At 39.6% G+C, this 14711-nt stretch overlaps 1 protein-coding gene across 1 annotated transcript in view; it reads left to right on the top strand.

Moving 5' to 3' along the window:
* aldh7a1 (aldehyde dehydrogenase 7 family, member A1) overlaps window positions 1–14711 on the top strand; it is a 74247-nt gene that overhangs the window by 11743 nt on the left and 47793 nt on the right. Inside the window, exons 5-8 of the mRNA XM_028805235.2 lie at window positions 1178–1301; window positions 1983–2115; window positions 4445–4489; window positions 12302–12379. Coding sequence (XP_028661068.1) covers window positions 1178–1301; window positions 1983–2115; window positions 4445–4489; window positions 12302–12379 — 380 coding nt within the window. The remainder of the gene's footprint in view (window positions 1–1177; window positions 1302–1982; window positions 2116–4444; window positions 4490–12301; window positions 12380–14711) is intronic.

A 14711-nucleotide genomic window follows, 5' to 3' on the forward strand; every position in this document is an offset into this window, starting at 1 on the left:
CTCGTGTTTTAGGGTGTAAGACAGGGACTTATAGCATGATCTTTTAAGATTTGTTTTTGTGGCGTCTCACTGCACCGCTGTGAGCCTGCTGTTGCCCTTCCCCAGCAACTGACAAACAATCTTACACAGACGCGGCTATCACACTTCAGGATGCACTTCAGCGTGATATTCCCGTTGGGTGGGGGGATACCAAAAGAGTTCAGAAACCTCACAGTATGAAGAAAAAGAAAAGGATTATTCGGCTTCTGATTGATAACTGTGCTGCCCACAACATGCTTCTGCATTTAGATGATGTTCACGTTGAATTCCTCCCACCCAATTGCACAGCAATGCTTCAGCCATTGGAATTGGGCATCATTCACACCCTGAAAATGTATTATCGTGAGCATAACTTGTAGACAGGAGAAGATTAAAATTAACGTGAAAGAAGCTATTGAAGTTATTGCAGATGCCTGAATGCAAGTTAAAGAAAGCACTATAGCAACAAATACAGAATCTCATTACAATGAAATTTTCATTACAACAAAATATTTTTTAGGTCTCTGGAAGTTCGTTGTAATGGAATTTTACCAGTATATATAAAAATAAAATAGAAATGTCTTTGTAAAATAAAAACTAAACTAAAACTAAAAATACACTGAAGGAAAATTAAAACCAAACTGAATTTCCAAGTAAGGTCAGAAAAAATATGGAAATTAAAACTAAAATAAAAAGGCAAAACTATAATAACCTTGGTCTGTACTGTGTTTATTATTTGTTTTTGTGTGTCATAGAGTATATGTTTTGGTAAGCATAAAAGTAAGCTTAGCATAACAGTTTTTATAGCGATAAGAAAAAAAGTCTGAGTCATCCAATCTACTAACCTGAGAAAAGCGCTATATAAATGTAATGAATTATTATTATTATTATTATTATTATTATTATTATTATTATTATTATATCGACAGTTTTCTAAAACTTCATATTTCTGACACAAAAGTTTGGTGTATATTACAATGCATTATGCTTTTACCTCCATGTCTTCCAGGCATATATTTAAACAGTGTATAACATAATATTGATATTGCCCATAAAAAAAAAACAACCTGATCAGAGCATTGCTATGCCTCATAGTCTGTCTTGTTCAGTTTATTTTGTTTCAAAGTTATATTCATTAATTTTGTTGCTTTTTAACTAGGTTTCTCTTGAAATGGGCAAGATTTTTGTAGAAGGTGTTGGTGAAGTTCAAGAATATATAGACATATGTGATTATGCAGTTGGCCTTTCTCGAATGATTGGTGGGCCAGTACTACCTTCAGAACGTAAGTTAAGCATGAACAATACTTTTGGGTTATATTGCTGCTTGAATTACAAATTTAACAATAAGAAATTCTTAACTAAACGTTGAGTTTAGTTTGTCTTTGTAATTGTATTAATTTTCAAGTAAGATCTTTGGAGGCGCAGTACCTGTTATTTTTGTTCAAGAGAGTTTCAAGGCAAGTACATGTATGTGAGTCTTAGCTTTAACCCCAAGTTAATTATTACCATTTCTAAATTAATTGTATCAATCTGTAACCTTGCACAAACATGAGTTAGCCAACTATTACTTATGTAATCTGGTATGGATATTAATAAATAACAAATTATAATGAACTTTCTATTGAATAGCTTTCCATGCACAACCCTAGAAGTGCCATGAACAAATAAATAACCATATGGAACAAAATAAGAACACTGAGTAACTGATAATGTTGTGAACTCTTACTGTAACCACCATGATTATGTTGTTCAACCACAGTGTTTGGAACCAATCTGAATATTTAAACTTGATTTTCTCATTTGTCACTTTTGAGATAATGTCAATTTATAATGATATAAGTTGGGTTCGGAGTAAAATATGATAAAAATCTGGACAGCACTATTATGAATGGTGGATATGCATGGCCCACTAATACCTTTCTTATTCAAGCCTTACTTGCTGTTTTTGTTTTTGATGTTTACAGGACCAGGTCATGCTTTGATTGAACAGTGGAACCCAGTTGGTCTGGTTGGCATCATTACTGCCTTTAACTTTCCAGTAGCTGTTTATGGTTGGAACAATGCAATTGCACTTATTTGTGGAAATGTTTGTCTCTGGTAAGGCATGCAATTATTGTTATATTATCCAGGCATAATCTTAAATCATATTAACAACAGATGTCCTGAAGTAAACATTTTATAGCTGTGCTACCTTTAGCCTTGGGAGTTAAAAAAAAAAAAAAAAAAAAATGTGTGTTTTTGTTTCTTTCTAGACATGTATTGTTGTGAAAAAAGAACAAATAGTAACATACAATTGTACGGCAGGCAAGAGTACAACAATACTGTATATATTGAAAGAACATTCAAAATAATGTGCTTTTTGGTACAAAACTTGTTTATAATTTTTCAGTTATTCTTAGATAGTAAACAGAAATTGAATTTATCTTGCAATTTTTTTTAAACTTAAGAGTCTATTCAGACTAGCATAAAATTGTAGTGTATCTAACACTGTAAGCATTATAATAAAATATAAAGCATTTTGCCAAAATATATTCAAACCTATAAACAAAAAATGATAGGACACTGTTATTTATTTAGCTTGTAATAGTTATCCGTGTTGATGTGTATCTTGTTTAGTTTTTTCTGTCTGATTAGTGACAAACATGTGTTTTGCATTATTTTTTTCTATTCATGTAATATTCAACACATTTGTATTGAATTACTTTAAGTGCAGTCCTAATATAACAAACATTATAGCATTACAGTGATCCCTCGCTATATCGCGCTTCGCCTTTCGCGGCTTCACTCCATCGCGGATTTTATATGTAAGCATATTTAAATATATATCGCGGATTTTTCGCTGCTTCGCGGGTTTCTGCGGACAATAGGTCTTTTAATTTCTGGTACATGCTTCCTCAGTTGGTTTGCCCAGTTGATTTCATACAAGGGACGCTATTGGCAGATGGCTGAAAAGCTATCCAGCTAACTTTTTCTCTCTCTCTCTCTCTCTCTCTCTCTTGCACTGACGTAGGGGAGTGTGAGCAGGGGGGCTGTGTGCAGCTGCTTCCTGAAGGACAGGCTGCACGGAGCTTCGCATACTTAAAAGCTCAAAGGGCACGTATTGATTTTTTTTATCTGTCTCTCGCTATCTCTCTCTCTCTCTCTCTCTCTTCCTGCTCCTGACAGAGGGGGTGTGAGCTGCCGCCTTCAACAGCTTTGTACCGGCGGTGCTTCGCATACTTAAAAGCCGTATTGATTTTTTTTTTGACTGCTTGCTTTGCACTCCTTTGAAAAGGAAGATATGTTTGCATTCTTTTAATTGTGAGACAGAACTGTCATCTCTGTCTTGTCATGGAGCACAGTTTAAACTTTTGAAAAAGAGACAAATGTTTGTTTGCAGTGTTTGAATAACGTTCCTGTCTCTCTACAACCTCCTGTGTTTCTGCGCAAATCTGTGACCCAAGCATGACATTCTAAAAATAACCATATAAACATATGGTTTCTACTTCGCGGATTTTCCTACTTCGCGGGTGGCTCTGGAACGCAACCCCCGCGATGGAGGAGGGATTACTGTAGATTACTCCTTCCACAGCCCATTTAAAAAAAAAAAATCAGGTTTAGCATTCCTGTTGTTCCTCTAAGTAGTCTGGCTGAATTTACTAGGGTAAATATCATTATAGTCTTATTGCGTGCACAGACACACTAGATGATAACTTGGAGAGCAAGTGGTATCGACAAATTATAAATGTACCAAAAGGGGTATATTCAGTGTTCCATGAAAAACAGTGTAATGAATTTGAAAATGAATTTGTTAGAGAGAGAAGTGTAAATACATGGCTTCATTTAAAATAAACATGGATTAATAAGTGTATTAATAATCATATATGCTCATTAAATTTTCAAAAACTTTTAACATTTTTTTATTTATAAAAGATAAGAAAATAATCCCACACTCAATCTCTGTCTTTCTCTCTGGCACTTAGTAAGAAACCAGGCCTTGCATAACTTGTTTGGTAATCATCACATGGCTTAAAAAATAGTATACCTGTATGTCACATAATTAACCTTAGGTTTCAAAAAATTTAACATAAAAATGTATTATATTTAGAACTTTTCATAATGTCTGATCTCTATTAATTTGTTCTGTCCTTCACACTTTTTTGTTTAAAATTCCAAATAAACTGGCTAGCAAATCAGTGATAACAATGAGTACATTTCACATATTTAAATAGCACTCTCACCATATCATTTTTATAAGTACTGTTAAACATGCAAATTTTTACAATTTGAAAATATTGTTAGGTTTAATATACGTATACTCACTTAATAACTGAAATGAATTAATGTCTAATAAACATAAAGAATTAGAGTAAGTAGTGTGATAAAATTAAAAAATCTATAACAGTATTTTGATGATACATTAACAACTTTTTTTTTTTCTTTGTAGGAAAGGTGCCCCCACGACTCCTTTAACCAGTATTGCTGTTACAAAGTTAGTGTATTACAATTCACCTTACGTAATTAATTCAGTACCTTCATTTGTATTTCTGTGGCTCTGTGAAGCACGGTACAAAGCAGTTGTGCTTGTTAAAAAAAGAATTGTTTGGTTTTAAAATTATGTGTGTCCTCTGACATTTCACAAAAATCCTCTAATAATGTGATTGAGCTATCTATTTGAGACAAAAAAATGCCAGCAAGTTAGCCTAGAAAAATTATGCAAACAAAATTTCAGAAATCTGAGATTGGTTCATCTAATATCCTCATATCCAACTCAGCTGAGTGGATGACTTAATATTCCTGAATGGATGACTTTAAATGTTTTTTTTGTATATATTTTGTGTGTGTGTGTGTGTGTGTATATGTATATTTGTGTGTATATAATATATACTTACCCCAACTCCACCTCTCACCTCTGGGCTGGACAGACACACACACACTTACACGCGTAGATGTTTATATATAAGATATATATATACATGTGTGTGTGTGTGTATGTATATACAGTGGTGTGAAAAACTATTTGCCCCCTTCCTGATTTCTTATTCTTTTGCATGTTTGTCACACAAAATGTTTCTGATCATCAAACACATTTAACCATTAGTCAAATATAACACAAGTAAACACAAAATGCAGTTTTTAAATGATGGTTTTTATTATTTAGGGAGAAAAAAAATCCAAACCTACATGGCCCTGTGTGAAAAAGTAATTGCCCCCTTGTTAAAAAATAACCTAACTGTGGTGTATCACACCTGAGTTCAATTTCCGTAGCCACCCCCAGGCCTGATTACTGCCACACCTGTTTCAATCAAGAAATCACTTAAATAGGAGCTGCCTGACACAGAGAAGTAGACCAAAAGCACCTCAAAAGCTAGACATCATGCCAAGATCCAAAGAAATTCAGGAACAAATGAGAACAGAAGTAATTGAGGTCTATCAGTCTGGTAAAGGTTATAAAGCCATTTCTAAAGCTTTGGGACTCCAGCGAACCACAGTGAGAGCCATTATCCACAAATGGCAAAAACATGGAACAGTGGTGAACCTTCCCAGGAGTGGCCGGCCGACCAAAATTACCCCAAGAGCGCAGAGACGACTCATCCGAGAGGTCACAAAAGACCCCAGGACAACGTCTAAAGAACTGCAGGCCTCACTTGCCTCAATTAAGGTCAGTGTTCACGACTCCACCATAAGAAAGAGACTGGGCAAAAACGGCCTGCATGGCAGATTTCCAAGACGCAAACCACTGTTAAGCAAAAAGAACATTAGGGCTTGTCTCAATTTTGCTAAGAAACATCTCAATGATTGCCAAGACTTTTGGGAAAATACCTTGTGGACTGATGAGACAAAAGTTGAACTTTTTGGAAGGCAAATGTCCCGTTACATCTGGCATAAAAGGAACACAGCATTTCAGAAAAAGAACATCATACCAACAGTAAAATATGGTGGTGGTAGTGTGATGGTCTGGGGTTGTTTTGCTGCTTCAGGACCTGGAAGGCTTGCTGTGATAGATGGAACCATGAATTCTACTGTCTACCAAAAAATCCTGAAGGAGAATGTCCGGCCATCTGTTCGTCAACTCAAGCTGAAGCGATCTTGGGTGCTGCAACAGGACAATGACCCAAAACACACCTGCAAATCCACCTCTGAATGGCTGAAGAAAAACAAAATGAAGACTTTGGAGTGGCCTAGTCAAAGTCCTGACCTGAATCCAATTGAGATGCTATGGCATGACCTTAAAAAGGCGGTTCATGCTAGAAAACCCTCAAATAAAGCTGAATTACAACAATTTTGCAAAGATGAGTGGGCCAAAATTCCTCCAGAGCGCTGTAAAAGACTCATTGCAAGTTATCGCAAACGCTTGATTGCAGTTATTGCTGCTAAGGGTGGCCCAACCAGTTATTAGGTTCAGGGGGCAATTACTTTTTCACACAGGGCCATGTAGGTTTGGATTTTTTTTTCTCCCTAAATAATAAAAACCACCATTTACAAACTGCATTTTGTGTTTACTTGTGTTATATTTGACTAATGGTTAAATGTGTTTGATGATCAGAAACATTTTGTGTGACAAACATGCAAAAGAATAAGAAATCAGGAAGGGGGCAAATAGTTTTTCACACCACTGTATATCTATCTATATATATATATATATATATATATATATATATCCATCCATCCATCCATGTTCCAACCCGCTGAATCCGAACACAGGGTCACGGGGGTCTGCTGGAGCCAATCCCAGCCAACACAGGGCACAAGGCAGGAACCAATCCTGGGCAGGGTGCCAACCCACCGCAGTATATATATATATATATATATATATATATATATATAATATGTTTAATATACACCTACCAGGCCTGACCGTCATCCTCCCCCACCATCGAAGCCAACTCACCACCAGATGGTGATCAGTTGACAGCTCCGCCCCTCTCTTCACCCGAGTATCCAAGACATGTGGCCGCAAGTCCGATGACACGACCACAAAGTCGATCATCGAACTGAGGCCTAGGGTGTCCTGGTGCCAAGTGCACATATGAACACCCCTATGCTTGAACATGGTGTTCGTTATGGACAATCCGTGACAAGCACAGTAGTCCAATAACAAAACACCGCTCGGGCGGGGCCATTCCTCCCAATCACGCCCTTCCAGGTCTCACTGTCATTGCCCACGTGAGCATTGAAGTCTCCCAGCAGTACGAGGGAGTCCCCAGAAGGTATGCCCTCTAGCACCCCCTCCAGGTACTCCAAAAAGGGTGGGTACTCCGAACTGCTGTTCGGCGCATACACACAAACAACAGTTAGGAGCCATCCCCCCACCCGAAGGCGGAGGGAGGCTACCCTCTCGTCCACCAGGGTAAACCCCAATGTACAGGCTCCATGTCAGGGGGCAATAAGTATACCCACACCCGCTCAGCGCCTCTCACGGGGGGCAACTCCAGAGTGGTAGAGAGTCCAGCCCCTCTCAAGGAGATTGGTTCCAGAGTCCAAGCTGTGCGTCGAGGTGAGTCCGACTATATCTAGCCGGAACCTCTCGACCTCGCGCACTAGCTCAGGCTCCTTCCCTTTCAGAGAGGTGACATTCCACGTCCCAAGAGCCAGCTTCTGTAGCCGAGGATCGGACCGCCAAGGTCCCCGTCTTCAGCCACCACCAAACTCACACTGCACCCGACCTCCTTGGCCCCTCCCATAGGTGGTGAGCCCATGGGAAGGGGGACCCACGTTGCCTCTTCGGGCTGAGCCCGGCTGATGCCGGTCAGGCCTGGTAGGCCCAAACGTGTTGTGAGGGTCTGCTGGGAACGTCTGGCAGAGCCCCCTGTCAGAAGTAGCTTCAACTCCCACCTCCCATCTCCGGCAGAACTTCGACCACATCCTGAGGGAGGTGGGGGACATTGAGTCCGAATGGGCCATGTTCCCTGCCTCTATTGTTGAGGCGGCTGACCGGAGCTATGGCCGTAAGGTGGTCGGTGCCTGTCGTGGCGGCAATCCCCAAACCCGTTGGTGTACACCGGCGGTAAGGGATGCCGTCAAGCTAAAGAAGGAGTCCTACAGGACCCTTTTGTCCTGTGGGACTCTGGAGGCAGCTGATAGGTACCGGCAGGCCAAGTGGAATGCGACTTTGGTGGTTGTTGAGGCAAAAACTCGGGCATGGGAGGAGTTTGGGGAGGCCATGGAGAACGACTTTCGGACGGCTTCGAGGAGATTCTGGTCCACCGTCCGGCATCTCAGGAGGGGGAAGCAGTGCAGTGTCAACACTGTATATGGTGGGGATGGTGCACTGCTGACCTCGACTCGGGACGGTGGGTCGGTCGGTGGGTGTGTCGGTGGGGGGAGTACTTCGAAGACCTCCTCAGTCCCACTAATATGCCTTCCAATGAGGAAGCAGAGCCTGGGGACTCGGAGGTGGGCTCCCCCATCTCTGGGACTGAGGTCACAGAGGTGGTCAAAAAACTCCTTGGTGGCAGGGCCCCGGGGATGGATGAGATACGCCTGGAGTTCCTCAAGGCTCTGGATGTTGTAGGGCTGTCTTGGTTGACACGTCTCTGCAACATTGCATGGACATCAGGGACAGTGCCTCTGGATTGGCAGACTGGGGTGGTGGTCCCCCTCTTTAAGAAAGGGGACCGGAGGGTGTGTTCCAACTACAGAGGAATCACACTCCTCAGTCTCCCTGGAAAAGTCTATTCGGGGGTTCTGGAGAGGAGGGTCCGTCGGATAGTCGAGCCTCGGATTCAGGAGGAGCAGTGTGGTTTTCGTCCTGGTCGCGGAACAGTGGACCAGCTCTATACCCTTAGCAGAGTCCTGGAGGGTGCATGGGAGTTCGCCCAACCAGTCTACATGTGTTTTGTGGACTTGGAAAAGGCATTCGACCGTGTCCCTCGGGGAATCCTGTGGGGGGTACTCCGAGAGTATGGGGTACCAGACCCCCTGATAAGGGCTGTTCGGTCCCTGTACGATCGGTGCCAGAGCTTGGTCCGCATTGCCGGCATTAAGTCGAACCCGTTTCCAGTGAGAGTTGGACTCCGCCAGGGCTGTCCTTTGTCACCAATTCTGTTCATAACTTTTATGGACAGAATTTCTAGGCGCAGCCAGGGCGTTGAGGGGGTCCAGTTTGGTGGACTCAGGATTGGGTCACTGCTTTTTGCAGATGATGTTGTCCTGTTTGCTTCCTCAGGCCGTGATCTTCAGCTCTCTCTGGATTGGTTCGCAGCTGAGTGTGAAGCGGCTGGGATGGGAATCAGCACCTCCAAATCCGAGACCATGGTCCTCAGCCGGAAAAGGGTGGAGTGTCCTCACAGGGTTGGTAGAGAGATCCTGCCCCAAGTGGAGGAGTTCAAGTATCTCGGGATCTTGTTCACAAGTGAGGGAAGAATGGAGTGTGAGATCGACAGGCGGATTGGTGCGGCATCCGCAGTGATGCGGGCTCTGCGTCGGTCTGTCGTGGTGAAAAAGGAGCTGAGCCGTAAGGCAAAGCTCTCAATTTACCAGTCGATCTACGTTCCTACCCTCACCTATGGTCATGAGCTATGGGTAGTGACCGAAAGAACGAGATCGCGAATACAAGTGGCTGAAATGAGTTTCCTCCGTAGGGTGTCTGGGCTTTCCCTTAAAGATAGGGTGAGAAGCTCAGTCATCCGGGAGGGGCTCAGAGTAGTGCCGCTGCTCCTCCGCATCGAGAGGAGTCAGATGAGGTGGCTCGGGCATCTGATCAGGATGCCTCCTGGACGCCTCCCTGGTGAGGTGTTCCGGGCACGTCTAACCGGCAGGAGGCCCAGGGGAAGACCCAGGATACGCTGGAGGGACTATGTCTCTCGGCTGGCCTGGGAACGCCTTGGGATTCCCCCGGAAGAGCTAGAAGAAGTGGCCGAGGAGAGGGAAGTCTGGGCATCTCTGCTCAAGCTGCTGACCCCGCTACCCAACCTCGGATAAGCGTAAGAGAATGGATGGATGGATGGATATACACCTTAGCACCTTCGGTCAGTGCAGATGAACAACTGCATATTGTGATCAAAGTATGCATGATACAAGCACATATTTCTTTCTTTTTTTTGTTATGAGAATTGGTTTTAGGACAGATTAAATTCTTCTAGATGCAGCTGTTATGTTACCATCTTAAAGACTATAATAAACCATTTTTTATTAATTTCTTAAATTAAGTTTTTATGACACATCCTTTTTTAGGTAGATACTTTTTGATCTGGAATTGTCTTCATTTGTAGATGATATAGTGGTACTCTGCAGTGACTGATTTCAAGTTCATTAGAAATTGGTAACACCCCATAGACCAGGAGTCCTCAATCATTGTCCTGAAGGGCTTTTTCCTTCCAACTAGTTTCCTAATTAGAAAACAGTATTTGCTAATAATGAAAGTTGGTATTTAACTATTTGGCATGTTAATGCTTTCATTCATCTGAGAGAAAGTTTAATTATACTATAGAGTTTCTTTCTCTGAGAACATTATCCATGCGTTTTGTGGACCAGAATAGATTTAAACTAAACTGTCCTTTCAAATCCCCTCTTTTATTTCTAAACATTTTTTAACACAGATACGTCATGGTGCATACGCACAGGTTTAAAAGGAAGCATGTTAGCTGGAGAGCTACTGGTTTATTGGTTATCTACATTTTATTATTAACTAATGTCTAGTTAAGAAAGCAGGCAACAGTTAAAACTTAAATTCTGCTGCTAAAAACTAAAACAGGCAATTTAGGGTTCTGAATTGTAACTGGCAAGATAACTAAAATTAAGCCCAAAAAACATATTGCTTTAGTAGTACATAAATGGGTTTTAATTAAGAAACTGGTTGAAGTGAAAACATGCAGTCATTGTGAGTCTCCATTACTAATTGAAGACCTCTGATCTACAATGTAACTAAAATTTGTCTTTGATGAATGGCATGCGCTAACAGGGCATATCATTATCGTGAGGGACTGAGTTCAAGTTAGGAATCTGGCTGGAATGAAAATCTGTAGCCACTTCGGCCTTCCAGAACCTTGATTAAGGACCCCTGCCACAGTCAAATTAGCATCAGCTGTTGACGTGCTGTTGCTCTTTGTGTAATCTGTTACTACTCACCTTCAGGGTTAAACCAAAACCAGCCCAAGTTGCTCTGCAAGCAATTTTTGAAAGAAATCATCTTTAGGTCTGCCTTGTCTAAGTTTAATCTGTTTAGGGGATAATTAAGCCAGTACTGCACTAATTAATTCTCATTTACTTTTTCTCAAACCGAGCAGTACAGTTTACTGTAAAATGTGAAAATCCAACCTGTATGAAAAAGCTATAGACTGGATACATTGGGGTATATAAAGTAACAAGTTATATTCTTTTAAATGTAGTCATTGGGGTTAAAAAAAGCTATTATAGCCTGTCTTTCACTCTTCAGGTCCAAGCTACAAAATTCTTATTCAGATTTATAGTGTTCCTAACATTTGTGTGTGTTTTAGCTAAAAAGAACAACCGATTTTGTTGAAGGCTGACTCATTTATTGCAGTATGGTTTGGTTACCTGGTGTGGTGCCCAGTCTATTGGCCAAGAAGAATATTACCTAGCCTTGATTAATAGTGATTTTAACAGATGGGAAATGCATCTTACTTTAGCTGCTAGGTGTTTATAACTTACCATTCTACCCATTTATTTAACTTTTCTTGAAGAATTCAGGCTGCTTGTTTGATGTTAGTTGTTGTGTTTTGCACAGATTTCTGCCTTGTTGTCCTACTGAAATGAAGGCTATTTGTCGGTATTGTTACATTATTAAATTCACTGATTTTTAGCCTTTTCACCACAATCTATTTTTGGCATGTGTGTTAGTAAAGTGACTTTGGAGATTTTCACCTTGGTATGGATGTGTCCTTCTTGCTATGCCAAAATGCACTACACAACAGTAGTGTCAGTATGTTATTTTACTCAAGTGATGCTTGTGAGCTAATCAAATGTTCATGGGATTTTCACAGCATTTTAGTAACATTTCTAAACTGTAAACTTAGTCTGTTTTTAAAATGCTTTTTTTTAAAGCACCTGGCCATTGGGTTGAACAAATATGCAAGTTACTTTTATTTAAACAGTTCCCAATAATTAGTCATACTCCTATTGAAGATTGTTGATACTAAAGTTACAAAAATGCACTTTTGTAAAAGTAAATTTTCAGCTTATATGTAATATGATGATTTTTTAAGAAGTGGTTTGACATTTCTTAAAAATGAAGCTTAATGTGTTTATTTTATTAATTTTGTATATGGGGCTGCTTTTTATGTTGTTGAAATCAGTTTCTTTCTTTTAATAAAAAGATTTATCTTAAATATTTTATGTTCAGAATAGTTGCAGATGTTTTGGAAGAAAACAAACTTCCAGGTGCTATTTGTTCGATGACTTGTGGAGGCGCTGACATTGGGTGAGTCCAGGTATTGTTAACAGTGAAGTGTGCCTGTATTTTTTATTTTTAAAAATAAACAGTAGTGTGGCCTATTGTTTTGCCTACATTGTTTCATTTCAGGGAATGTTCCTGAAAAATGTGGTGATTTTTGTTGTCTTTAAGCCAGAGACAAAATTGCATACATTTGGCAAAAGCAGTTAATTTCATTTATTTGTGCAATTGATATTTTAAGTACTTTGACAACAATAAATGTAAATAAAATCCTATCTTTCTCTTAAATGGCATTATAGAAGTAGTGTTTATTTATGTACCTTAGTCTCATATCATTTTATTTTATGTTGTAGTTGATTTTTCAAGAGGTATTTTCATTAAATACAGTATATGGCTTAATTAAAAAAATCTTTCAGATACTAGGTATAGATAATATCTGGATAGTATTTTTTCATTGCATTTGAGAGTACTTCCCCTAAAATATATTAATTAAAGTGGACAGACAATTTTCAGCTTTTTGAATACAGCAGTAATTTTTGTCTACTAGGCAAATGACTAACTTAAAAATCATGTGCACACTTTATGTGTGCGGAAGGAGATTATGAGGGCTTCCTATTCTAGGACAGTTCAGTCTAGAATTGTAAACATAGGTTTTTGTTCAGAAATTAAGAATTATTTTATTTATATAGCACCTTTCCTAAGCCTATAATGTATTTCATTAAGAGATGAAGGAATGAATGGATGCTATAAATATAAGTTTAGTTAAAATTTCATGTGACTTAAGGGTTTTTAAGATGCTTGTCCTTCTCATTTCCCCAGAATACTTTCTTGATAGTTCTTTTCAAATATAGAGCAAGTGAAAAAACTGAGCAATTAAAGTGACATTCTTCATAATTAGCACAGTGGAGATGATGGAATGCTGTATGTCCTGAACAGATGGAATCCCTTTACTAATAAAATGAGTCCTTATCTGCAATAATCTGAAAGTACATTCTTTTTATCTAGATTTATCATATCATTCCCCTTCTTTTTTATTTCAAGATATTCCTAACATGTGGGACTTGCGCTTTTCCATTTCTTTTACTATCTTTCTTTAACAGTTAACTTTGTTATATTCCATGTTCCCATTCTTAAAATTTTCTTTTCCAGTTTTCATTACTGGTTAGACCAACTGTTTTCAAGGCTTCTGTTATGTCTCTGATTAATTCTTGCCATGTTCTACATATACGTCCCCAAAATAAAATGTTACAATCCACCTTTATAAAAAGACATTTATAACGAGAGTTGCAATGTTCACATGAATGATGCTTAAGAGTTATGAAACACAAATGTCTAAGTGATTTAATCCAAAACATTAAAAACTGTGTAAGTTTGACAGGGTGGAAAAAGGGGGTTATTTTGTAGAGGTGTCACAGATAAAAGATTCTCTATGTTGAAATGCTTCCTACATTGGTTCCATATTCTAAGTGAATGAAGAAGAATTGGGTTGTTAGTATATTGACAACTAGACAAAGAGCCTGTTTCGACAACATAAGATGAAACGGGCACGAGTGGAATAGTATGATATATAATAAGTATAAGCACCACAAACCTGATATAGGTGTATTGAATGAATGCGTAATTAGGCCTTGAGCTGTAGTCATAATCGCCTTTCAGGCCTCTAGAGCTTTAATCGAAGTCGCCTTTCTCTTTGAATTTTTGCGGCTGTAAATCCGCCACCTCCCGTGATGTTGGGGTTGGATGTCGGCCGTAGTCGCCTTTCTCTTTGAATTTTCGCGGCCGTAGTCGCCTTTCTCTTTGAATTTTCGTGGCCGTAAATCCGCCGCCTGCCGTGATGCCGGTCTCGTAAGGTTTTTTGGGCAACTGCGCAGAATGCGACTGCGCATTCGGCTTCGGACAGACGTGAGTGAGTGAGTGAGTGAGTGAGTGAGTGAGTGAGTGAGTGAGTGAGTGAGTGAGTGAGTGAGTGAGTGAGTGAGTGAGTGAGTGAGTGAGTGAGTGAGTGAGTGAGGAGACTGGCGAATTATGTATTAAGATAACTTGTATTTACTGGGGCACAAAGCAAGGAATGTAAAGAAGTACTGCAGGATTTTATTTCCATTGCAGACCAAGTCTGTTTGTGTTCATCTATTTGTGTCGATGTCCAGGTTTTTATATTTTGTATATTTGCTGCCCAGTAATGAAATTGAAAGTTAGGTAGAGACATGCCACATTCTGCTTTAGGTCTTCGTAGAGTCGCCCTTAGGATGCATGAATGTTTTGAATTCCAAATAAATGAGGTCATAATTGAGTCTAATTTCTTAAAAAAAATATTTGATAATGTATATGGGGATGCTTTGAAATAGAAAAAGAAGCTTAG

Source organism: Erpetoichthys calabaricus, chromosome 7 (genome assembly GCF_900747795.2).
Source record: "Erpetoichthys calabaricus chromosome 7, fErpCal1.3, whole genome shotgun sequence".
Classification (NCBI taxonomy): Eukaryota; Metazoa; Chordata; class Cladistia; order Polypteriformes; family Polypteridae; genus Erpetoichthys; species Erpetoichthys calabaricus.